At 36.8% G+C, this 26,332-nt stretch overlaps 1 protein-coding gene across 1 annotated transcript in view; it reads left to right on the top strand.

The window, feature by feature from the left end:
- Positions 1–26,332, top strand: part of BRINP3 (BMP/retinoic acid inducible neural specific 3) — a 223,918-nt gene that overhangs the window by 180,234 nt on the left and 17,352 nt on the right. Inside the window, exon 7 of the mRNA XM_075156985.1 lies at positions 2,365–2,587. Within this exon, the coding sequence (XP_075013086.1) occupies positions 2,365–2,587 (223 nt within the window). The remainder of the gene's footprint in view (positions 1–2,364; positions 2,588–26,332) is intronic.

Below are 26,332 nucleotides of genomic sequence, written 5' to 3'. Positions count from 1 at the left end.
CTTTTGAGTATATTCTCTCCTTAGGGATTTGGGTTTATTTTTGGCTTCACGAGACTGAGTTTAAGTAGATATACCAGTGTCTCAGAAGAACAGAAGTTAGCGATTAAAACAGGTAGTCAGGAATGTGGTTTTTGGATCTGATCCTCCCTAGGTGTATTAGTACACTCCTCTGAAGTCAGTAGAGCTTGGCTGATTTACACAACTCTGCAGATCTGCGCTTTGCCAAAAGACATCATACTTTGTAACAGGTCAGTTAACCGTGTTTCCTTTTTTTTTACTATTAGTTTGTTAAATTTGAAAATGCACTCTTTAGGTTTGGAAGGCTTTACCAAGCCAATGGGACTGTGCTCCTTTAGACAAGGCAGATGTAACCCTCTCTCACAGCATCTGTGCAAGCCTTGAAGGGAAATGAGGACTGGGAAGCGTAGCGTGAGGAGACAAAGGCATAATTGTCAGTTGGGAAGGGGAAAACAGGGAACTGGTTTTCCCAAAACTACACTAAGACTCACAGACATGCTCATCTGGTTATGTAGAATTTATTAAATACTCCTATTAATTCTAATTGTCAAGCTACAAACCCAGAAACAGATACTTACTCTTTTTGGACAGAGGATGAGAACCAACTTCTTAGACAAAATTAGGGAAAGCAAAAAGCAAAGGGTAAGAGGCTCCAAATACTTCATAGAATAAAGAAACAGTTCCTTTCTTCAGTCCCTTAATTTGTACCCAGGGACAGCAAAGGGGCAGTGGTGCTGTCCTCAAGGGGAGAGTATTGGACAACCAATACCCAAAGAGGAAGGCATGAGGAGAAAATGAATAACACATTGCCAAGCATCTCCCAAATGAGTTATCAAAACCACTTTATTAAATATAAAATCATCGCCTTTGCCCCTTGCCTTTCATTTTTTACCTTCCAGAAGACCTTTCAATGCCTTTTGTCTTCTGATGAATCTTCATCCATCACAGAAAATACTATGCCAAAGTAGGGCTGTTCTGTTTCATCATGGCCCCGTGTCCCTCGGGATGTGGAGGGGGATCACTCTAGCTCATTTAGAAAAGATCTTTCTTCTCTGCCCATAAAAAAGAAAATATTTTTGCCTTCTTTGTGTAAAAATGTTGTTAAAAAAGCTCAACTAAAGCTAAAGCTAAAACCAAAAGACTTACGAACAATTATGGTAATGGAGTATTCTTTCATATGAGCAGACATTTTCCCCGATCAATCCTCTCCCACGAGGAACCTAAAATTATAGCAATGTTAAATATTATGATTAACTCTAGTTTTAAGCAGGAAGCTACTTCATTCAGTTGGATCATTGCATTCACATTGTCTGCTGAAGTGTAGACTACCCAAAAGGAGCATCTGGCAGGGTGAAAGCCAAACTGTGGGATAAGTGACTTCACTGCAGGAACAAGATGAAAGAAAAAAATGGATTGTGAAGGGTGGGAGGATAGCAGCAGGCAGGAGGGCAGACAGGAAAACGTACTGATATATGGAAACAAGAAAGAAAAAGGATAAACATGTGCGTTCAAGTGTGCGACTCATTTTCTCATTTTTTCCCCAGTAATTAGAGCCCTTTGAAATGGAAGTTTATTTAGGTTCAAAACTTATAAATCAACTTGTAAATTATCCCGCTTATGCAAATAGACTCACTGATTAATAAAATTCTGTAAGAAGATTCAATCTATGTGGACTGAGCTACCAGAACAAATCATAAAACATAGGATGTTCACAGTAACAGTGATCCTGTGATTTAAGGATTTTTTACCACTTTAGAGACGGGGACATGAGTCAAAAAGAAGTTATGGGGGACATTTTTGAAGTGTCAAAGTACTATAAAATGCTTTGAAAGGCTCCATTTCATTTCTAAATACTTTTGAAAGTCTGATCCTTGTCTCAGGTGAAATAACATGTCTAAAAGAGCGCTGGCTTGTAAAATCACATTTACTTGCATTTCCTAAGTATTGGAATATACTCCCTTTAAGACAGTTTCCTATCTTCTCCAAATGAGTCAATATACATTGATCTTTAAATGCATATTTACTTTCAGATCCTAGATTTGAAGATAAGAAACTCTGATTCTTATTTAATTTTCGTATTATCCAGGTTGAGAAATGATGACAATGCTTGTACTTGTTTTAACAACAATTTAAAAATTATATAAATATTGACTTTTGCTGGTTTTATTCTATTACCATTAAAAACATAGTTACCTTTCTAGTTTGAAAGAGTTAAAATGTTCAATTCTAATATTACAAAAGTTGAAGTTTAAAAAATTAGAAGTTCAAGAAAAAACAAATTAGAAGTAATTTTTTTGCTGCAACAATAGCCATAACTAAATAATTAAAAACTTTTTTTTTTTTCAGATGAATTCAAATTATTTATGAAAAGGCTGCCCATGAATTATTTCCTGAACACATCTACTGTAATGCATTTGTGGACAATGGATTCTAATTTTCAACGTCGCTATGAGCAACTAGAAAACAGCATGAAACAACTCTTCCTCAAGGCACAGAAAACTGTTCACAAGCTCTTTGGCCTTAGTAAGAGATGCCATAAACAGCCACTCATCCGCATGCCAAGGCAGAGGTAAGAAAGCCTATGAAAACCTAAGAAACTCAAACTGCTGTCTCGACACTAGAATCTCCCTAAGGGCATAGATGTGGGAATGTATGCAACGTATGGTATGTGCACAGTGTACAATCTTTATATTTGTAGGAGTTGAACAATCCCAGCTTTCAATATTGCTCCATTCATGTTTTCCTAAATATGATGGGAAAGGTCAGAATAAAATCTGATTTGTATATGACTGTGTATTATATGAGGCAACTTAAAAATAACGTGAGCGTACAGATTCATCCCATTTGGTCTGCTTCTGTTTTATAGAACCATATTTCAGTGGAACTTGGCCAGGTGTAACAGTGCCAAATAATTGTATACCGAATACTGAATACCTATTCTGAAGCAAGCACAGCTATTTTAAGAACTTTCCAAGTCATTATACAGTATATACTACATACTATTGATTTCTTGTCTCATTTGTCAGATATGAATTAGATTTGAAAGGATGCCTAAGGAAAGAAAATAGAAGTGTCTTAGTCCTTCCTAGAAACAGAGAGATCCTGAAAGCCAGCTAGTCAAATCTATATTAACATAAAGTGGTTATAGGTGATTGCTGATCGAAAATTGCTTTATTGAAATTAGTGGAATGACACTAGGGTAAATCTGAAACGAATGAGCTTTTAAGGACATTATTCTTCTGAGCGCAAGCATCGTGGGCCTAGTATGGCGACTCCTGCATTTAGCACGTATCTCTGTCGATTTTAAAGAAACCTAGTTTAGGTTCAGTGTTCCAGAACTGCCAGGGGTACTTTACTCTCCCCTGCTTTCAGCTCTCCTATTACAAGCTGAGGCTCCATCAATTCCTCTTTGCCTTTTGGTGGCACTTAACTAACCCTTCCGCTTTTCCTTTCAGAATGAGACAGCTGTTATGGCTCTCATGCCCCTCTTTGTCTACATATTGTGCTTTGCTTTGTGATCTGCTAGTTGAAATAAAAAATGTATTTTTCACTTGTGGGGTCATTTCATAATTAGAAAACATTCCACAAACAAAGGTTATATAGTCACTGCAGTGCTTCAATATCATCTCCTGTGTTTCTTGGGCATGACCTGAATGAACATTCCATCAAAGAGATGGTTCAGCAGGAACCCAGAGCTTTTTAAAACACAAGAAACAGAATCCAACCTCACTTTTTTTTTCCCTACCAAAATTTAAAATAATCAGGTCTTCCAAAATAACCACTATAGGCTTTTGAGGCAATCTTGGGTTGCCATTGGTAATGGCAATGATAGAGTACAGATCAACTGAGATATAAAAAGCAAAGATCAGTAGAAATGATCGGTCAAAACACACCTTTCTTGTTATATGAAGGACATATTTTTTTTTTCAAATGCAGAACTTGTGAGTTCGCAGTTTATTTGTTAATAATAAATTTTACTAGCAATGAGTTTGCCTATTTTACAGGGAGTTGTACTAAACTTTCATAACAGTTTGATTTTGCAATGCATCTCTAACTTAGGAATATCATAGCTTATTTTTAAGATAATTATGTCCCATTTTAGTGACTGCTCTAAAATTTTTTCTACTAAGTACAGAGGGAGATCGGACATATGATGACATAATGATGATCAATAGATGGCTCAAAGATCAGTGTTAAAGGCAGGTTTGGGAATACTTAAGCAGTGGGATGCATTTGCTAAAAGAGAGCATTTTCAAAGGCTAGATTCCATCTGACTATCTGGGAAAATTGCCTTCTGACATCAAGGCTTTTATGGCTGATAAGAAGAGCTTTAAACTGAGAAGTGAGGGGAAAAGGTCAAAAGAAACTGGTTTAATTTCCAAACCTGGTTAAAAAAAAGTCTGATAGACCAAGATACAGGAATGGATAAAGGAATATTAGTGGTGAAAAGACAGATAGTGAGGAGAAAGAAAACACAAGTATTGATAGAATAGTATTCAGGTACTTCTCGTGATGAGACTATACCTAATCCAAACAAGATACTGAGTTTTTCGATACAGAACTGCTAACAGGTAAGCATGCAAATGAATAGCAGGTAATGCAATAGAGAATGAGTACCCGAGCAGTGCAATGGAGAATGAATACTTGAGTAATGCAATGGAGAAACATGAATTATTGCTCAGACTGTAAAAACAGACATTTCAGCAGAAAGTGAGTAGAATAACAGAACAAAAACCATGTACTTAAATTTCTTGCGTTTAAGGGAAGACACAAATAAAAACAAAAATCACAGCTTCATGTACCAGTGATATTCTAGGCTCCAAAGAAAAAAGAAGGGGGAATTGGAAAAAAATGTAATCTTTTCCAAAGGCTTTCCAAACAACTCTTTTAGATTAGTGTTTGGGCTCTGCTATTGATAGTTAAGGGTGAATTTTGTTATGGAAAGAGAAATTAGAGAGAGTTAATGGAGATATAAATACTATTTTAAATTGTGTTTTATGGGCACTTGTATTTTCAGATACAGATTAAAGAGCCAATGCTTCAGTTTTTAATAAAGGTCATGATGTTGGCAGTGAGCAAAAACAAAGTAACTGTGCTAATGTTTAATTTTACACTGTATTTCACAAGTCAATATAAGACTTGTGTGAATCCTTTGTGAATATACAAAGGATTTTTAAAGGAATATGTCGCAAGTGAGAGCTGGTTTTCTTTTTATGAAGCTGGAAGATATGTCCTAAAAGTTTAATATAATTCATGAAAACTTTCTGTGAGACTGAGTTTTATAGGGATTTATCTATACAGTCTGCCAGAAATCGTTTCGTCACACTTGAAGGAGCTCCTACATATGGTCAAGGTTATAATTCATTACTGAAAATACCTGTCTCTTGTCTCTGGCCTCAAAATTTTGTTACTGAACATGAAACAAATTGTTGCTTGATTGTTTTTAAATGGGATTCAATTAGTCAGTTAGACAGAATTGCTTACAACTTTTTCTATATTTCCTGAGGAACTAAGCCACTTAATAATCATAAGACTAAATTACATTTATATTTTAATTTTCTAATCCTTGAACCAAAACACTGTTGAATCCTCTCCTGACGTCATTGTTCATAGTAGAAAAGAGTCAATTAACTTGCAAGTTAAAGAAACTACATTCCTGTGTCTCCTTTTTAAACACAGTTTATATTCTTCAGCTCGAATAATGTATAAATAGTTTTCTTTCAGTCTGCACTAGCGATCAGAACAATGTCTTATTTACTGCAGCACTTTGGTATACACTGGGGATGGGAACAGGATTACTATTTTTATTTTATTCTGTTCATTGCAAATCTTTTCAAGTTCCAGATGTTCTTCCCAGATTTTAAGCTTTCTTTCATTAACATGAAACAGACCATTGTTCCTTTTCCTGAAAGTAAAATCATGCCAAGATACATCAAAAATCTGTAGATTTTCATTATAAACCATGGTACTGCTGAGTGTAACTTTTAAAATTCACCTGAATTAACCAATACACTTTCTATAATCAGTATTTATTGGTTGTCTGAGTTCAAAGAAAAACAGAAACTGAAAATTCAAAACCAACAAGGAGCACAGAAATTGCTATGTAGATAATTTGTTCCCATTCTGTATATAGGGATGGAATGATAAAACATTCAATTTCAAGAGAAAAAGAAAAAACCAAGATTTAAAAAAATGCACTCTGAAAAAGAAACTTGATGTTCTGTGGAATAGTGCTACTAGGTGAGCTACTGCCTCCATGAATTTGAGGCTCTGCTGCTTCAAAAGGCTCAAGTGATTATTACTAATATCTTCTCATTGCATTGACACAACAGCCTTAAAAACTTGCAGTATCGTATGCTCATTCATTGTGTTTGCTTGGCCAGAGTCCACCGCATGCAGCAATTGTTATTCCACTAGATGGCCAGCTCTTGCTGCAGTTTTTATACAGGAAGGTTGTTGAAACACCGCTAGTGGCATAATACGTTTTGCTTTGCAGGAATCAGTAGGTGTGTAAAATGTATATAGAAGGGTTGTTGAAACAGTGCTAGAAGCACAGTACATTTTGCTTTGTAGGAATCAAGACGAGGTGTAAAACTGTGTGTCTGCCCTGAGCTCATCATGCATATTTCTGTATTAGGACGATGAGGTGTAAGGAACAATTGTTAATCTTCAGGAGCAGTTTGCATATGGTATCTGTGGTCTAGTATATCTACTCTGACATAGTCGTTAAGTCGGTCCAAGCTCTCGATTCCAGCAGCACCTTTCTCAAATGAGGTGAGAAAGTGGTGCCCCGTTACAGGCAGCAAAGGGCAGGCTTCCTCACAGCTTAGGCTGAGCGTTGTGACTCAGACCTGCACTGAAAGATGAGATCTGTGCATGCATAATCTCATGTTAATGTCACCTTCAGATTGAACCTTCTCATTTTTCAAAGATAAAATAAGTGGAGGGAATAAAGAAATATCAATTTTACTCAATAGGGATGTCCGAATAGGACACTGTAGCTCACATATGGCAATGGGAAGAGGTAAAGCAGTGAGCAACGTTGTGGTTATACATTTGTCACTGTGTTATGGGGAGGGAAAGTTGTTTTTGTTTCTGTTTTGGTTAACACGACAGTAAGATTTCTTTGCAAACGTAATGACTATATGCTGCGAGGCTGAAAATCACAGGAAGAGAAGCCCTGATCCTACCCAGGAATTGCTGTCAGTGAAACACCTGACGTGAACCAGAGCTGAGGGTAAGCAGGCACTTACATCCACCCAAATTATGGAACCAAATGAGAAGACTGGAATATCTATGCTTAAGAGCATAAAAGAAATATAACCTGTGTTGGCGGCGAAGGAGAATCTTCACTTTCCCAAATATTTTTCAATAAGAATGGCAATGATTTCCTGTGATTGGATTTAATATCCAAGCACTACTGAAAGACATTGAAGACAGGGAAAAGCTTTCACTTCTTCCTTCAGAAGTGCCAGTTTAGCACTTGATTTCGTTCTTTTCTGTGTCATTCAAATTGGGTCCCTGGTTAACATCCATTTGAGTGAGTGCACTCAGTACAGTATATTGCTATATGTACAAACCTTATCTGTATGCAGTTTAAATCACTTCACAATGAAAAAACATCACTTGAGGCCTAATTTAACCAGCACAATTTGTGATTTAATAAAGACAAACAAAAATATTAAAAGGAGAAATGTAATGTAAATACAACAATAAACCAGTGGAAAAAATTACATCTTTCTTGGCATAATAACAAAATGGAAATCTGCTGCAACAAACTGCAATTGAAGATTATGAGCAACTCAAGTAAATAAGAACTTTAATTTTAAAAGACCAAGGTACAACACTTGCACACAACAGTATGTAATCTTGAATAAAATGTCAGTATTTGAATTTTTGAAAAGACTGGATGCTTAATACTACCATATCATTTACAGAGATGATGTTGGTTATACCAACATTCTAGCCATTTTTTTAAAGGATCTTATTCTGGTACCGCAAGCTGAAGGCAAATAGAGACAAAACTACTTAATTACTTTAAAAAAATATTTTAATTAACATATAAAATCCTTATTTCTGAAAGGAAAGTCATTCTCAGCAGGCTTCTCTTCATAAAGGATTTTTTTTAAAGAAATGTACTCTGAAGCTAATGTAGACTTAGAAAGGAGTTCATCACCAGAGGCAGCGAATGGCTGCATCAAACAGAAGAGTTGCAGAAAGAATTCTGGGTTTTGAAACCAGAATTTATTCTGGAATTTCCCTCAGAATGTGCCACAGGCAGCTATAAAAAGAGGAAGAGCTATGAATTTGCATTTTCTCATTTTTGTCGTCTTTTTGAATTTCACAGAGCAAAAAATTCACACATCCTAGGAGCACAACAGCGCCTGAATACTGTAAAAACACTTCAGAGGAGAGACTTGTATTTTAGTCTTCTCTTCAGAAAAAAAGATTTAAGATATCTGACTTTTTTATAGTATCTGTGACACAGCCCAACAGAATACTGAGGCCTTGAAACCTGTTTTCTTCAGAATGCTGCAGAATGAAATACACCAAAAAAAGATAGTGTGGATTAATCCCATGTCCTCAGGATGTTACACAGGATTAGTTCCTTACATCCCAAAGTTGGTTATCAGCTACTTTAGATTGCTTTGCTATAAGTATAATTGATTTATGGGCACAAAATTACTAAGGAATAAAATCTTCCACCAAGGAAGCCACAAAGTTCAATACATGGAAGTATCACAGTACATGACACAAAGATTTTTCTTTTCAAAGCGCATTTGTAGCATTGGATGTAAGGGAAAAAATCTAATTATACATCACTTAGCAGACTACTAGAATGAAGGTGAACAGTGAATCTAGATGAAAATTGTGTTACCGAAAGACAGTGTGAGACAGCAAAAGCTCAGCTGAATGGACTGGGTCTAATGTGTATGATGCTTCTGAACAAGAGGTGCTAAACAAACAATATTCTGTCTGGTTTTAGAAGATCTTCTCCTTTTAATACAGTGCAATGTAACACGGAGATGTTTCTAACAAAAATCATTCCAAGAAAGAACAAAGAAAAGTGTACTTAGATTGCACATCGTTTTGTATTATAAAAAATACCAGAAATTTTTTTGATCTGCTTCAATTAAGATATTGCATGTGGGAGTTAAAAATGGATTTGCACATTTCAATGTAAAGGAATGCCTCTCCAGTGGAAACTTTGATTTGATCTAACACACCAGGTGCACATCTCAAAGTTGTGTGCCGTAGAAAAGGAAGGTGATAAGATGAAAGTATCTGAGATAAAACGAAGGTCAGTTTGGCAGTGGTTGCTTTACTAAACCGAATAATAAGTCTGCAACTTGTCTCAAAGGAAAAAAAATGATCCGCTTTGAGGTGATAACTTTAATTGGATTGGGGATTAGAGTTATTTAAAACTAACGTGACAGACATAAAAGTATGATATACAGGCCTGCAAATAATAGGTCTGATAACAATGACAAGCTAAGATAAACTCTTGTGTATATGTGTGTTTTCACACATATTTTAATAACTGTGTATACATAGGGGCAGACTGCTCTTAGTATCTGTCCTTGTAATATGTTTTCTCTCAAGGAGATTTGGTTTTCTAATGTTGCAGCACTTCATTACATACTCATAGAGGCTGTTCTTGATCACAGGTTATACATGAAAATTTTTCCAGCCTCCCCACAACTCCACTTTTGATTTTTTTGATGAATAGCAACATTAGAACGAAGTAATTTCACCATCTCATAAACTGCTGTGAAACTAGTAGACAGGTCATATTAATGTCACAGAGCAGGAGTATGCCTGCTTCCACGCTCTGGAAATACCACCCGTGCAATGTGTGGAATGAAGTCACATCTCTTATGCCAATGTTTTGTTCTTTTAAAGTATGGACTACTTACCAGTGCAACTGTACCCGAATAGTAGTGCTTTAGCAATCATATTTTACATTTTGTCACATGAAGCAAAATGTTGAAAAAAGAAAATCAGCTTAGCAGGAATCATCTGACATGAACGGAGCTGTACCAATATAGTATTATATGATATGATATTAATATAATATTGCAGGATGTTGTATTACACCTTGTTCTGAGACTTGCAATACTAAAATATGATTACTGAATCACTAACGACTATTACAGTACTGTTGCGCTGGCAAACACTCTATACTTTAAAAGGACAAAACATTGGCGTGAGAGATGTGACTTCATTCCATGTATTGCCCATATATTATATAGTACTGCTGAATATTCAGACGACACCTCAAAGGAGACAGTATTCAGAAGTGCAACAGCAGAAGATCACTCAAGGAAATAATTTCACTCGAGAAGAATGACTACTTTAGTGTCCACCTCTTTCTTGTGGGCTCTCTTCTAAGAGTAATAGGGTGATAGGAACTGAAATGCCATATTCCTTTGAAAGACTGATTTCCTCTATACAGTCCAGTTCTGAGAAGTGGAAAGTTGGGCTCAACCTCCCCTTCTCCCTCATGAAACAGTATCTAGAGTATCCATTTTTTTCAGATCTGTTAACACTCATTCCACTACAAATTGCCTCTTTCCCTTCCACCTACCAAAACCCCTTGTGGTTTGCAAGCCAAATGTCGAAACTTCCTTATTTTTCCCAGGAAATTTTGTAATGCAATTGGTGCTATCAGTACTGGAGCCTGAAAATTTGAACACAATAAAACGCAAGCAGCTTAAAATAGCATTTTATTTTATAGACATGTGGTATTAAAAAAGAGAAGTGCAGATTAAGAAAAAGCTGCTGCAGAATGTCGGCTATAAAGATACAGTATTCAGCACATTTAATCCCCAGTGTACATTTACAGTACCGAGGGGCTTGCTTTTGGCCTTTTGGTTTTTACTGTGACCAAATGCTGTAAAGGACCTTCCCTCAGGCCAAATTTAAAGATATCTTAATCACGTATCCACATGAATCACTTGTAGAAACAACATCAGAGCCAACACTGTGGTGACTCACACGGCTTGCAAGCCTACACTTTAAAATGATTACTTGACATGTGGCTAGAACCTGGCACACATTTCTGGCCTTGGCAGCTTCTGTTTGCTCCTAGCCTGATGACCATCTGTCTTTGTAGTCATGACCTGTGATGCGATGGCCATGATCCTCTCTAGATAGCAACCCCCCACCTTCAAGGATCATGATAATGTACACCACAAATGCAGCTGGAGGTCAGGCAAGGACACCAACGTGACATATTGGATTTTGGAGCACCTGGGCACCCTCAGGCTATCCCCAAGTCATGAAAGTTGCAGTATCTTCCAGATTTCACCTGTATAATAAGAGCATATTTGCACATTGCTTTATCTGATCCAGAAGAGTATAAAATGATGGAGTGACTATATCAGTGGACATGGGGAGAGCTACAGATGTCATCTATCTGGACCTCTGTAAGGCCTTTGACACAGTCCCCCACAACATCCTTCTCTCTAAACTGGAGAGATATGGATTTGATGGGTGGACTGTGTGGTGGATGAGGAATTGGTTGGATGGATGCATGCAGAGGATAGTGGTCAATGGCTCAATGTCCAGATGGAGATCGGTGACAAGTGGTGCCCACAGGAGTCCCTACTGGGACCAGTACTGTTTAATATCTTCATCAATGACATAGACAATGGGATTGAGTGCACCCTCAGCGAGTTTGCAGGTAACACCAAGCTGAGTGGTGCGGTCGACATGCCTGAGGGATGGGATGCCATCCGGAGGGACCTGGACAAGCTTGAGAAGTGGGCCCATGTGAACCTCGTGAGGTTCAACAAGGCCAAGTGCAAGGTCCTGCCCCTGGGTCGGGGCAACCCCCGGTATCAATACAGGCTGGGGGATGAAGGGATTGAGAGCAGCCCTGCCCAGAAGGACTTGAGGGTACTGGTGGGTCAAAAACTGGACATGAGCCGACAATGTGCACCTGCAGCCTAGAAAGCCCTGGGCTGCATCAAAAAAAGTGTGGCCAGCAGGTCGAGGGAGGGGATTCTGCCCCTCTACTCTGCTCTGGTGAGACCCCACCTGCAGTACTGGGTCCAGCTCTGGAGCCCTCAGCACAAGAAAGACATGGACCTGTTGGAGTGGGTCCAGAGGAGGCCACGAAAATGATCAGGGGGATGGAACACCTCTCCTGTGAAGAAAGGCTGAGAGAGCTGGGGTTGTTCAGCCTGGAGAAGAGAAGGTTTCGGGGAGACCTTATTGCGGCCTTTCAGTACTTAAAGGGGGCTTATAAGAAAGATGGGGACAGACTTTTTAATAGGGCCTGTTGCGACAGGACAAAGGGGAATGGTTTTAAACTAAAAGAGGTAGATTCAGACTAGATATAAAGAAGAAATTTTTTACGATAAGGGTGGTGAATTTTTTTACAATGAGGGTGGTGAAACACTGGCACAGGTTGCCGAGAGAGGTGGTAGATGCCCCATCCCTGGAAACATTCAAGGTGAGGTTGGACGGGCTCTGAGCAACCTGATCTAGCTGGAGATGTCCCTGCTCATTGCAGGGGGTTAGACTAGATGACCTTTAAAGGTCCCTTCCAACCCAAACTATTCTGTGATTCTATGATTCTATGAAAATGTACCATAAGGACACATCTTTTATCATCTATGAGTTATTAAGTAAGACAAGAGAAAAATAAGAAAGAATGATCTTTGATATTCAGTCTCCAGCATCAGGCTTCCCCTCGGAGTCACCAAAGTCCCTCTGTCTGTGCCCACCGTAGTACAACAGGGCTGACAATAGGCTGACAATATCACATCTCCCGTGCTCTCTTTTGTCTATTGTGTTTCTTTAGACTGTCTCTCGCTATGTGTTTGTACAGCACAGGTCACAGTGGGGCCCCAGTCTCAGCTCAGGCTGGGATGAATTGCTGTAACAGAAATGCTTTTCTGGTCTGTGCTATTTAAAGTGAAAATGTGTCTCCTCTGTGGGAAGGTGGTATTAATGCAAAGCACAAGAAAGATTTGACATGAGTGCAGAATAAAAAGGAAGATGAAGGTTGGACTTGTGGGGGATGGAGGGATTTTGCCATGCATATCCATATTTCAGGCAAAACCTTTCATCGTTCTGATGCCTCTTTGACAAAGAGGTCTCTGCTTGTCAGGTCATGTCTGCCAGCACTCTGAAAACAAGCTTTTCAGGCCCTGAATCAGAAAAACTTCTCAATTAAACAAGTCAAAGAACTGTGAGATATGCATTGACATAGAAATGGACACATACAAGCAACTGTCTTATATTTCTCACCTGTGTTAAGTCATACGCAATTTTCTCTGCTAGCTCTCTCAGAAGGTGAGATACTAGCTCTCCAAGGGGACATCAGATGCCAGGCTTTAACCTTCAGGGTTGTGCCTTAGCTTATCTTAGCTAAAGACATATAATAGCTTTGTCTTTAGATAATTTTGAAGATTGGATAGTTTCAGTCCTGCAGATGGTGGGTTTTCAAGATTTTGATTTTTAAAAATGGTTTGAAAAGTACTGTAAACCTGCATCTGAACTGTTCGTATTGTCTCATGTCTACTCTTCCTTTTAAAAAAAAAAAATCCTTTGCTTCCAACATGCAGAATGCACCAATGCCATTGCTCTTAAGTGTTTCCAAATGGCATAGTTCTGGGAACAAGTTTCCTATCTGGCCAATATGTACAGATATGATCATGAAAAGACTTATTCAAAATTTGAATTGGCTTTTTCATATTATGTCATTCTTCCATTTGCAACACAAAGAAAGAAATAACTCTAATATATGAGGTTCCAGGTCATTCAAAGTTAGTCATTCTTTCTTATTTACAGTCTATTACATTTTTTATAAACCAAAAATATATTAATTTTTGGTGTAATATGTTCTCTATATTTTCTTACATGCTCTCAATAAGAGCAAAATAAATGAATAGAAAGAATAAGGTGCATATTGAAGGGTAAAAAGTAGGGAGACATTTAATTTTTCTGAAATTGAGTTGCTAGATAAAAATACAGCTTCTGCGTAATTGCTGTGGATACTGTCAATGGTAGAGTAGTTTATGGACAGAAACAGTAGGAAAAAATTATATACAATAGTAGTTAATTTTTGGAAACATAAAAAAAACCCTCTGAAATATTAAAAATTTCAAATTATGAATTCCATACTGGTATCTTATGCATGTAGCTATACACAGACTGGTAAAGACAACGTACAGTTCCTTTGCCCCAAAGAATACCAAGTAGCAAACTCAACATCTCTACTGACAGCAGTGGTATGACATGAGCTAGAAATTATCTTTGCTCCCTCCCCTTGTCTTTCTCCCTTCCTGCCTTCCCCAGTTTCTGAATGAATTTAGCACTCCAGAGAGGTGCCAGGCAGACAGCTCGTAAGCATCCAGCCCTCTGATGTGCTCCCAGAGAGACAGGATCGGTAGCAGGCCCAGGCTTGCACCCTCTTGCCAACATGTCTCAACTTTCGCTGGAGGGTGTGAAAGCAAGTCCACGATAAATAATAAACTCCGTAGTGTTTTATTTCTTGGCTTCTCGGCAGAGCATCGGCAAGGGCGCCAGTTGTGGGGGTGACGTGTGCTGTGTGGACAGATGTCACCCAGGGAAAAGCTTTATTTTTGAGGTATTCACCTCATATTTTGTGTTGTCAGAACATTTACATTCCTGACAGATTTCTTATAAACTTAATGTAGCTCAAGGCCTGCACTCGGAGACCCCAGCTAACACAAACTAATTCCAGAATTTTCTGTTCAGCTTATGTCTGGTATGTGGCAATATCTAGTGAGGTATAACCTTGTTTCCGATATGCCTATATACAACTTGGATATTTTTTGTATCTCAAAAGGTATTCCAAGTATTTAATAAGCAGCAGATTATCATCTCTTACTCTGGGTAATATTAGAGTTAGAAAAATTTCAAGAGTGGGTTCTGCTACCCTTACTCAGGTTGACCAAGTTGCTTGTACCTGGAATAGAATAATTTGATTTCAGACTACTTACCAACCAAGAGAGTAGAAAATATAAGAGTAACAGAAGTTGCTCATTAGAAATGTTAATTTTCAATGCAACCATTACCTGCCATGGATGTTTATAGTCTGTGAAGAATTCATTATCTTACTGACACATAAACTTAGGTCATATATTTTGTATGGTTCTGGAAAGAAAAAAAAATAATAATTCTTTATTGTTGAGACTTTCTGTAAGATGTTAGTGTACAAAAGGCATAAACCTACATTTGTGCAATTTTTTCCCAGATATTTCCAGATATTTATATTCTCTTGGAAAAGTGCCATAAATATACCACAGAGAAAGAATACAAAGCACTGTGTATCAGTAACGTTCTTTAAAAAAAACAATTTTAAGGTCTTTTTTTTAGGCAGGAAACAGAAAAGCTTCAGGCTGAGAGAATGCAAATGAAGTTCTATTTCATCAACAAGTGAAGGAGATCAGGGCCTTAAAGCAACATCTGAAATGAAAACAAGATTGCCTTTCTATCAAGTTTCCTTCCTCCACATTCACCGTTCAACCAGTATTTAGGAGTTGTCTCCATATCCTACCACTGCATAACAACCAATGAGAAAGAGGAATTCAAATGTCCAAGACATCTGTGTCCCGTGGCTCCAACCCACGCCTCACGGAGGGAAATGGCAGGAAGGTTTTTTCCCAAAGGAAGGTGTCAGAATTCATAAGAGGAAATAACATAGAAATCACATCCTGGGGTCCCAAGTGATCTACCCCACGTGGCTGGAAGGCAAGTGCTAATTCAGAAGATGTAATCTGTTTACCCATCTAGTGCATGCTTTTTTGGACTCTAAGGCATATTAAAGAGATATAATCAGTAGTATATTTTAAAATTGATGACCACAGATCATTAAAAAAATCCCCCAAGTAGCAGATGATACAACACAGCTGCAGAAGGCATTAATTCCAATTAATTTGTCAGGAAATTTTCCCAGTCATAGTATTATCTGTTTTCTAGAAACCCATACATGGAACCAGAGATGATAAGTATAAAATAAAGGACTTATGTATTGCAAGGAGCAGAAGTAATAAAAATTTTTGGCACTCCAGACAGAAGGTGACACTTGCTAATTTTCTAAGGTAGTTTTATTTTGTTATCTTTAATGACTGACTTCTCTCAATTGTGAAGATATTAAAGTAAGAAGATCACCAAACCAAACTAAAACCTTCTCTGAATTCCATCCAGAATCACCTTTTCTTTGCTTACTTTTCAATAATAAATTAATGTAGTTGTTCAAAACTCAAGAAATGCTAAAAATAAATATAATCTTTACAGACAGTCAAGCTTTTTTCCCCATTGTGAAGCTGCTGTCATATCTACCACAAAAATTATTTTCTCCAGGTTTTAGTTAAAAAAGAAAAACAAACAAAGTTTTTTATTGTTTTTGTCCTTTGATTATCTGGCTTTTTGGTCTTTCAGATTTTTAGATAAATAGTTCCTGTTCTACCCATATGACAGGAGTGACTTCAATATGCATTCAAACCTCTCTTCATTACATAAAGGTGCAGCAAATGTCAGAATTTCTTGCATCAATTAAAATTAATGTGTAAGTCTTTATATTAAAAAAGAAATTTTGAAAGAAATTAACTTTTCAAAATGCATACCCTTCTAAAAAACAGCAGTTAGAAATCTCTCTCAACATTGCTTAGACTGTGCTAATTATGTTTCCTAAGACCCTCCTTCTTTATTTTAAACAGTGATATTTCCAATAGAATCTGAAATCAGTATCATTATCTTAAACTTTTATTAATTTTTTTTTTAATCTACCAAATTTAAGAAACATCTGGTTGATAGTTAAGAAGAAAGCTTAAAAAAAATCTTTAATTGACCTTAGAAGAACCCAAAGGCATCATACCCTTGAAACCGTGCATGTATTATTCCACACATTTTTTGACAAAGTTGCCTTAATTTTGAAAAAAAATTGGAACAATAACTGATGATTTTTTTAATGTAAGTTGAAAGCTTACCATCTGTGTAGATTGCTTCATCAGTGTATTATCTGCAGAAAGCACTACTGGTTTAGATAATTCCTGGAGTGATGGCTAAGATACAGTGTAAATATAAATGAGATACTTGGCAAATATGTCCAAGATGTGAGCAAGGTACTGTGAAATGGATAGCTAAGCTGCTGACTGTGTTGTCCCTAATCTTTCTCTACAAAACTTCAGTTAAATAAGCTCTGAGTAGAGACCAATGTAGCAAATCCCAAGACAGCATGCAGACTTTCTGTTTCATCAATTTAGCCTTCAATACATTGCAAAACACTTTAGTAGCATTTTCTATCTTGCTGAGTCCAGTCCACAGTTTAATGAATCTTGCCACTGGTATGAGGTTGTTCAACATTAAAGTGATTTTTTATTTCTTTTGCTGACCATCTGCTGCATATGTAGACTACTCATCCATGTATATCCACATTTGGATATAATGTCAACTGCATTGGAGAGGACACATTTTACTTGTGGATTAAGAGATAAGCAAAAGTTCATAAAAGCCAGAATCCTCAGCTTTGAATGAAAGAAGTAGAGAAACAGGTTTCCATCCATGAATATTTAAAAGGAAGTCTATACAGAATATCTGCATCTGTGCTTCTAAGTGTTGCTGCAACTTGAGGTTGGATTAACTTCAAAGATAAAAATAGACCCTCTGTCTATGAAAGGCAAAATTTCTCTGTACTGAATAGAGATTAGTGTCCTGACAGAGAGGAGTGAAGCTTTATACAGAAGTTTTCTACAGGAGGCACCTGTGAATCTTGGCAAATAACGATTCCAGAGCCTGTTTCTTCTTTTTGCTGAATAGCAGACAGTCATCTGGTTATAGAGCTCTATAGACAAATTCAGATGAATGGTGCCACGCGGTTGTGAAATCGATGACATCGCAAGTCTCACAGTCTGTGGGATCACACATCTCATCCAAACTTGCACATATATTTTACAAAAACCCCTCTTTTAATCTATTTCATCTTTGAAGTTTGCAAGAGCATTCACTATATCCTTTCCACCCTTTTTGTGAAGGCAATAGTGAAATGGAACCAATATTATGTGTGTGTGAAACTCATGTAATTTTTATGTAATTCCTAGTTTAAATGTCTAGCCTTGATAGTAAACATAAGTAGAAATACCTTGCAATTTTTGCAGATGATAATCCCTACTCATTGATATAAAATATACAACTCTGCACACACAAAATCGTATTCACACTTTTACAGAAATGTAATGAATAAAATTAAGGAGAACATTTGCAGAACTCTCTCTTCAACATAACTGTACAACTTTCCTTCAAAATTGTCAAATAGAAATTTCTTGTGCACACAAGTTAAAATTCACAAAACTTCGCCTCTTTAAAAAAGAAAAAAAAATTCCTTTCTTAAATCCACCCCAGGAATTTTATAAAACTGTCCTGACTTGTGGATGCTGCTTTTGCACTCTGAGAAGCTTTGTTTTAGAAGGGTACATCACAGATTAATCCCTCTGAGTCATAGCACTTTCCATGCTTTGAAAGAAAAGTCTCTATTTCAGAACATTTCCTTGGTTCTGATCTGAGGTATTGCCTTGATGATTAAGTAGAAAACTGGAGTTTCTGACTATCAGATAAAAAGCAGTAACTAGTTACAGTAGTTTCCTCTCTTCCTGACCTTATTACATATTCCTTTTTAGATCTGAACTCGGTTGCTTGATCACAATTCAAATCCAACATCACATCAATGCTACCAGCTCCAGAAGAAGTGAGCCGTTCCGAGTATTTACTTGTTTGCACTCTTATGTCTGCAAGGTCCCCCAGGCCTTGATAAGATTTTCATTTCTTTATTGGCAACATCAGTCTAGCATGGATTCATTCTTTTGAACCCCAAATAATCTAATCCCTTTCCCCGCAATGATGTAGGTTAACCACTTACTGTTATTTGTGCCCAGTATCCTCACAGAAAAATACAGATATTAAATCAGTTCAGATAATCTGTAAAGAAACAGAATCATTGAATTTTATTTTTTTTTAATGTGGTTAACACTTTATATTCAGGTATGGAAGCTGGTACACTTCTGAGGTTTCATTTGCTTGCCTAGATTTCTAGGCTGTTCTGCATATGTTGTTGACATCAGAAGGTGCTGAATTAACATTTCCACTGGAGGAAAGGAAAAGATTGAGTGCTTAATTTCTTGAGAAGATAGCTTTTAAAATGCAGTTAAGGTGTGCAACTGCCAGTATTAAGGCACCTGAATGGAGTAACACTTTGCATACTTTTAGGCTGTAAAGTAAAACTGAGCATGATTAATGGGATGGCTTTACACATAACAGCACAGCTGGGGATTATGTTATTTTATATTCGCCTTCCAAACTCCCATAAAAGTAGATTATTGTAGCATAGCACTTCTGAATAGTTACATGATGATTGGAGTCTTAACAGCTCCCATGTTCTTACAAAGGGAAATATACTGCGTAGAAACTCCGTCTTCCTCTGTGGAATTCACCCTTCAAGGAGGGTGAGGAATATAAAACACTGCAAGGGTGTTTAGGGGACATCAGGGTCATTATACAAATATTGGAAGAGATGTAAATATTTGGTTAGCATGGGAGTACAGGAACAGAATAGTTGCTTAACTTCTGTGGCCCAGGTGGCCTGAGGAGCGGTTGAGGGCGTGCCTTGGGCTGGGGGCAGCTGACTGCTGGGCACTGGTGCCCTGAGTCCCAGCATCATAGTTGTTACTGTATTCATGGTACAGGGATTAGCCACAAAGCCATGACTATAGTGTGAAGAAAGTGCCTATGTACTTCTAAGGATCACGCACATATTCTTTCAGTGTCATGTCGGAGCCTGAAGAGACGCCCCAGCATGTCTGTGGTACTGGTAGCAGCATCCATGGTGGGACCCATACACAAGCACCTGAATAACCTGAACAGCAATAGAGAGGTGATAGTGTATTAACAACTCTGAATAAAAAGGGTATTTGGTTTACAGTTGTTATTGCCCACTAATTACATGACAAAAATTTACAACCGTCTAAATTCTTCTGAAACTCACCTGGAATTAGAGTTGCTGCTATGTGTCGTGTGAAATCTCGGTCACAAAGGGAGTTCATTTAATGGGCTGCTGGCATCAGCTGGAAGATAGCCACTGATCTCATGACATAAGAATAAGAGTTCTCCTTTATAATGACTATCCACATTAAGATACTTTTTATAACAAATGAAATTTTCCTTGATTAAAAGTCTTTTTTTCAAAGATGTTAGTATTTATGACCAGTTGAATCACAAGAAGAGAAGTTTCTTATTGCTTAGGTTCTCTCCTACTCCTTTTTTCTGTTATTTGTAAGACTGTATGAGTTTACCATTAATGAAGTATTAACACTTTATTTTCATTAATTTTAACTGTATCCATAGTGAAAAGGATTCCATTTGATTTCTGCAGCAGCAATCATGTCGATCTATAGAACAACTTGCTCTCAATTTGGCAGGTATCAAACAGATACAGGTAAAAATAAAACTAACAATAAAGAAATGAAATTTTTCTGAAGTTCCTTTACACAAATGAAATTTCCTGAGTAGGATTTTAGTTCTTTTCCCCCCATTTTTAATAGAGGAATAAAACTAATTAAATGTACATTTCTGAACTCTGTGTTCTTCAATATGTATGTTAAGGACCAAACAAGCTACTGACATGAGCTCTGATACGACTTTCCTGTAATCATTTTTAATTTGTCATGGATATGTTAAGCTTTCAGTGAACAAATAAGAGAAAATGTTAAATGCATTTTAAAACCCGTAATTTTCTATAGAAAATTAACTTTATTCAGCTATGTATTTGTAAACATATGATATTATATATTTTTTGAGGCAATGACCATGTACTTAAACTAAAGATAAACATTGTTAGTATTTTTGATATATTACTGCAGTGCCACTTTTGTGTTCCTCAAGTCCTTACAAGGATCAATCCTGCTCGGAGAAACTTAAGTTTAATAAGAAATACTTCAGCAGGTCAGAAGGAAATGAATAATAATAGGTGACGTATATAGCTTTACCTGACAACAAGTGGAAATAATGCAAATATAACAAACTTAGCAAATAAAATAACTTTAGCAAAACCATCTTCATGATAAATAATGTAAACACATATTAACAAGTTGTGTTCTATGGTTAAAAAATACTCTTGTTCTTTATGCTTTAAAAAATACATGTAAATAATATTTTTCACTCCAGTTGCCCAAACCCTGACACGCTGCTTTAGAGAACCATTCTGACTGTGAAAACAAGCATATCCTTAAAGAGCATGCCCCCTTGAAATGGTTCAGCTTTGCATATTGACTGTAGTTGTGAGTTTGTCACTCTTTGGCACCCTGTGATAAATAGATGTGCACAGTACTAGCGGGTTTCTGAATATACTAAATGTTCCTTACGCTATATTGAAGAACAAGAAGCTATTGACATGAACAATGAGTAGTGTTTTCCTGTGGTCATTTTTCATTTGTCATAAACACATAACACATTAAAGGTGATATATCTTAATTACTTCAGAGAGACTAGTTTGGGCTTTTGACTGACTTCAGTGTTCATAGAAGATCTGTTAAAGATGTGACTTTTACAAAAAGGCAATTTTAAATACGTCAGGCACCTACCAGACTGTTCCCCTTTTTCTTTTTTTTTTTTTTTTTTTTCTTTTCAGGAATCTTTGTATTTTTTAAGCAGTTGCTGACTAAAAAAAAGATTATTCAGAAAGGAAATAGTTCTGTAAGTGCTGAAACTAGTAAATCCTCTTTCCCTATAAATTAGCCTCTCATTGTTGAATTCCCATGTGAATTTATGGAAAATTTGGGCTCACACTGCAACTTAATAGGATCTTTATCCTATGGACTATCTTCTTGTTTTTATAAAACTCAATGTTTTTGATATTTCTGACCCTTTGCCATATTTTGTAGATATTAGCTGAACACTTCCAAAGCTTGTTGGCAGAAATCATGAAGGAACGGTAGACAGGACTGATAGACAAAAGCTAAATAAACTTTGTTTTCTTCAGAATCCAAGTGGGAAAACATGCAACATGAAAACAAAACAGACAAGAGTGGTTCCTTTATAGTCTCGAACGAGAAAACTTAAGTGGCAATGAGGTTATCGAAAGTCCCAGCACTAGAAACCAAATTATGAAGATTTATCCTTAATGAGTATATCATCTCCTAATTAGATTTGTGCATACATATTTGAGAAATTCTCTATGTTCATATATGACCATGATTTTTTCCTAAAACTCCCTTGATTTTAAATTATTTATGAAGCAGAACATCTATTCACTGCTTCTTCCTTTTCCTTTGAGATCTCTGTTAATTATCAGTACCATCCTCATGGACAGATTTTCATATCATGTTTTTCAGCATCCGAAGAGCACCAAGGAGGCTTAAGTTTGACAAGCATTTATTTGGAGATTTAGGAATAAAAGAAAACAGAAACAGCAAACATACCTCCACATGGGTACATAGTAACTATAACCATGCTGCAGCAAAATTAGTTTTGTCTCTACAGATTCTTGGGTATTTAGAGGAATGGTCCCTCAAAAACAGACACATAAGCAGTTAATAGGGAATGTAATAGACCACTTCTAAGTTGAATAAAAAACCAAGCTTTAGAAATGATAACATCTCAAAAGAAATAGACTGTAAGTTTGAAGAGACAGATGAAATTGGGAATAATTTTTTTTCTAACCAACAAATCCCCTCACAATGTAGATAATGTAGGAGCAGAATATTAGTCTTTTTTTTTTTTTTTCAACCAAACCATCAGAGTAGGGTTTGCTAAGTCAAAAATGGAACAATCATTTTGCCTATCTGTAGTAAGTTCTCTAACGTAACAAACAGAAAAAAAATACTATATATGCACAGTGTTCTTGTGGAAAACTGCAAATTTACCAACAGATGGCAGGAAATGGAATTTGCTGTCTTATCAGGACAATAAAGCAGAAAACAGTTGGGTAAACTTGTTACAAAGGAAAAAAAACTTGCAGAAGAAAATAGAACAGATACTGTAGTTCACATTTATAGATTCTATTAAGGACAATCTGTTTTTAATTGGAAAGGACTTCCTGAGCCTGTAAATGTAGTATGCGTGCTCACCTTAAAAAGTATTTGCAAGTTATTGCCATGCTGAACACAACAGGTGCTGCTCATGCACTAAATTAGATTCACTGCTCAGAGCCTACATGACTCTAGTAGCAAAACAGGAGAATCATGAGTAGTGTCTGAAACAACATCTTCACAAATCACTTACATCGTAGTGGATCCTGAGTAGAGAAGCTGCATATTTCTACAGATGAGCTCAATCACTGTTGTATCAAAGGTTCTGAAAACTTATTATACAGATTCCTAATATATTCAACATGGCTCAATGCAGACTAGAGTGGTCGAAATTCTCTCTAAAACAGAGTGAGACATGGGAAATTCATGAGCCATTTTCAGTGCAAATGAATGAAGAACTGGTTGCAGTAAAAGACAAATAAATAAAAGATGGTTCCCAGTGGATGCATACAATACAGGGAAATCTTAGGTTTAGGGCCAACCATAAATGTTTGCACTTCTAAACTTTGCTTTATTTTCTTTTTTGTTGTTGTTGTTTTGTTTTGTTTTAAGGTTCGTATTTGATAAGGAAAGGAAAGGGGATGAAAGATGTAATGCAGTGATAGTTCTGAGTTCACTGTGATGTGACCTCAAATGACCCTTAGAAGTAGCTTTGGGTCTCTTTGTCCTTGGTAGAGTATACTTTAGGGGCAGAAAGTCTTATCCATCAATCATTTCTGAGAAAGATCTCTGATCAAGGAGAAAAAGAATTGCAGCTATGTCCAACGCCTGAATTAGTCACTGGCAAAAGAAGAAAAACTCATCTTTTATCTGCCCCCTTCTACCTGACGTGAGGACAACACGCTGCTTCCACAGCGTGCACCTACAAATAAGAAAGCTATTCCATAATTGCTCTGGGTCTGGAACTAGAATAAGGTACTTCTCAGTACAATGTAAGTGATATATTTTCCTCAATATTTGCCAAGTTTCCCTAGAAAAAAGTTTGTGGACCATCTTTTGTTTATTAGTAATCAATGTCCCAGTGATATTTAGAGGAAAACCTGGTCACTGTTATGTGTAAGGTGTTCACAATTCGCACTGTGTTTATATAAGATATGATAACTCTGTACTCCAAAGGAATCATACATAAATGAAAAACAAACAGAAATTAAAAAGTAGTCAAGAAGAAAATAAAAAAAAATGCTTTCCAACGTTACAAAGATGGTAATTTCCTGCAGAACAGTATGAGAGTTGAGAAAAGATGATTTTTTTTTTTGATGCAATGCTGCTAAAGCAGAGGGCTTTTACTTTTTTGTTCCTCTGTTCTTCACCTTGATTCCATTTTGTCTGAAGTCCAGTGGCTCTGTTCCTAAACTGAAGTTCCCTGACTTTAAGTCGTGATTCGTGCTTTAGCAAAGGGCATGGGAATTAGCTACCCAAGGCATCCTGTCAGAATTCAGTCCGTCTTACTGCTTCTGCCTTCTGTTGATGTACTTGAGAACTATACTTGACTTTAGGATTACCTTGAGGATAAGTACCTTGATTTGGGGGTGGGAGATTATGTCTTGGCATTACAGATGTTGCTTTTAAACTCATTCTATTTATGTTTTACATGCTTAACAGCATGAGCTGAATACAAGTTGGCTAAAAAGCAGTCATTATTTCATGGTGCACAATGTGAAAAATATAAACTATATTAAACAGTTCAAAATTTAAAGGGTCTATAAAACAACCTCCTTGACAATCATGCTCAACTTCAGTAGGAAATTTTAAGTAATGTCGTAGAAAGAATCAATCAACTTGCAGATCAGTATGTACCAAAAGCAATAACACCCCTGGCAAGCAAACAAGGTTTTCTCCCACAGCAACTGAGATGAGTAACTCTTTCCTCCTCTCTTTGTAATGGTTACTTTTACCCTAATATCTTCTTCATATAGAAGTTGGGAAATTGTTGTGATCCCCAACCTGCAGGCTATAGTAGGATGCATTAGAGATTATGCCATGGCACTTCAAGTTTCAAGTTTTCTCGCCTATATCAATTATTTAATCCTGGGAAACTAAATGGTCTTATAGTACCCAACAAATCCTTTATTTCTAGAGCTAAGGATATAGATACTTCATTTAAGAGTTCAAGTATTCATATGTGGACAGATAGTCTATGCAGCAATTCAGTCCTATGTGAAAAATAATAATTGAAATGGTTTCCATAGAAACTAAAAACAGACAGCAGAAACTGCTAGATAGCATTAAAAGAATTCAGTCAAGTTATATTTGAATAAATAAGGATCATTTGCAACATACTACTGTTTGAAGGACAGGTGGTATTCTTCTTAAATATTTTTAAAATTATATCATTGAGCTGCAGCTTCTAGTCGGGCATGCGGTTTCTCACAGGGCTGCAGGTTCGTATTAAAAATATCAGGAGTATGTAAATGGTTGATCATGAATGCTCTGAAGTTAGAGGGGTCCTTTTTACCAATCGTTTTTCTGGAGCAAGTCCATAATGAGGAAAATTAAATAGATTAAGAGAGTAATAAGCATTCAGATAATAGTAATGTTTGACAGAACTATATTGCAATACGTGGCTCTGATTGTAAAACTTCTGCAGGTATAAAGCTAACATTAGTTTGCACTCCTTATAGCACATACAGTTTGGCTTTCTGTGAATGAGTGTTTGGCTGTTAAGAGTTAACTTCAAACCAAACAAGCAACATTTGAGCAGGGTCAATTTTTCTTTAACTTTCTGGTAATGTCAATTCTAGCTGTAAGCAGCCTTGTGAAAAACACTGGATTATGTGTGGATTTGGGCTTCTCAATCCGTTTGCCAGCAGAGACTGATTGTGTTGCAGAGGCAATGTCATTACTCATCAAGGTGAGAGTGTTTGTGTTGGAGCCCTGCTTACTTTCCCAGTGACAAGCCCGCTTGCCTTTGCTGTCAATCAAAAGCACCACAAAATGGTAGCAGCTAGAGACGAGGGAAAAAGCATTAATGCATTGAATGAAAGTGCCATAGTAAGCAGGCTGAAAAAGATCCCACCAAAATCTCTCTGCCCCTGTAAATGCTCCTTTAATATAAATGCTAAGTCACTTTATCCACCAAAATGCATGTAAAAGATACCCCCAAAACCCGTGCAGATGGATTGTGTATTGGATAAACAGGAGAAATAATGGATGATATGTTTGCCTGAGGACAGTAGGGTTATTTTTGTGGCTATTCCTTGTTATTCAGTGGTATTCACTGTGCACAGTATGAAATCCTCTGCAGGACAGAGGGAATATTA

The sequence above is a fragment of the Calonectris borealis genome, chromosome 8 (genome assembly GCF_964195595.1).
Source record: "Calonectris borealis chromosome 8, bCalBor7.hap1.2, whole genome shotgun sequence".
Lineage (NCBI taxonomy): Eukaryota > Metazoa > Chordata > Aves > Procellariiformes > Procellariidae > Calonectris > Calonectris borealis.
This window is presented reverse-complemented; position numbering and strand designations above follow the sequence as displayed.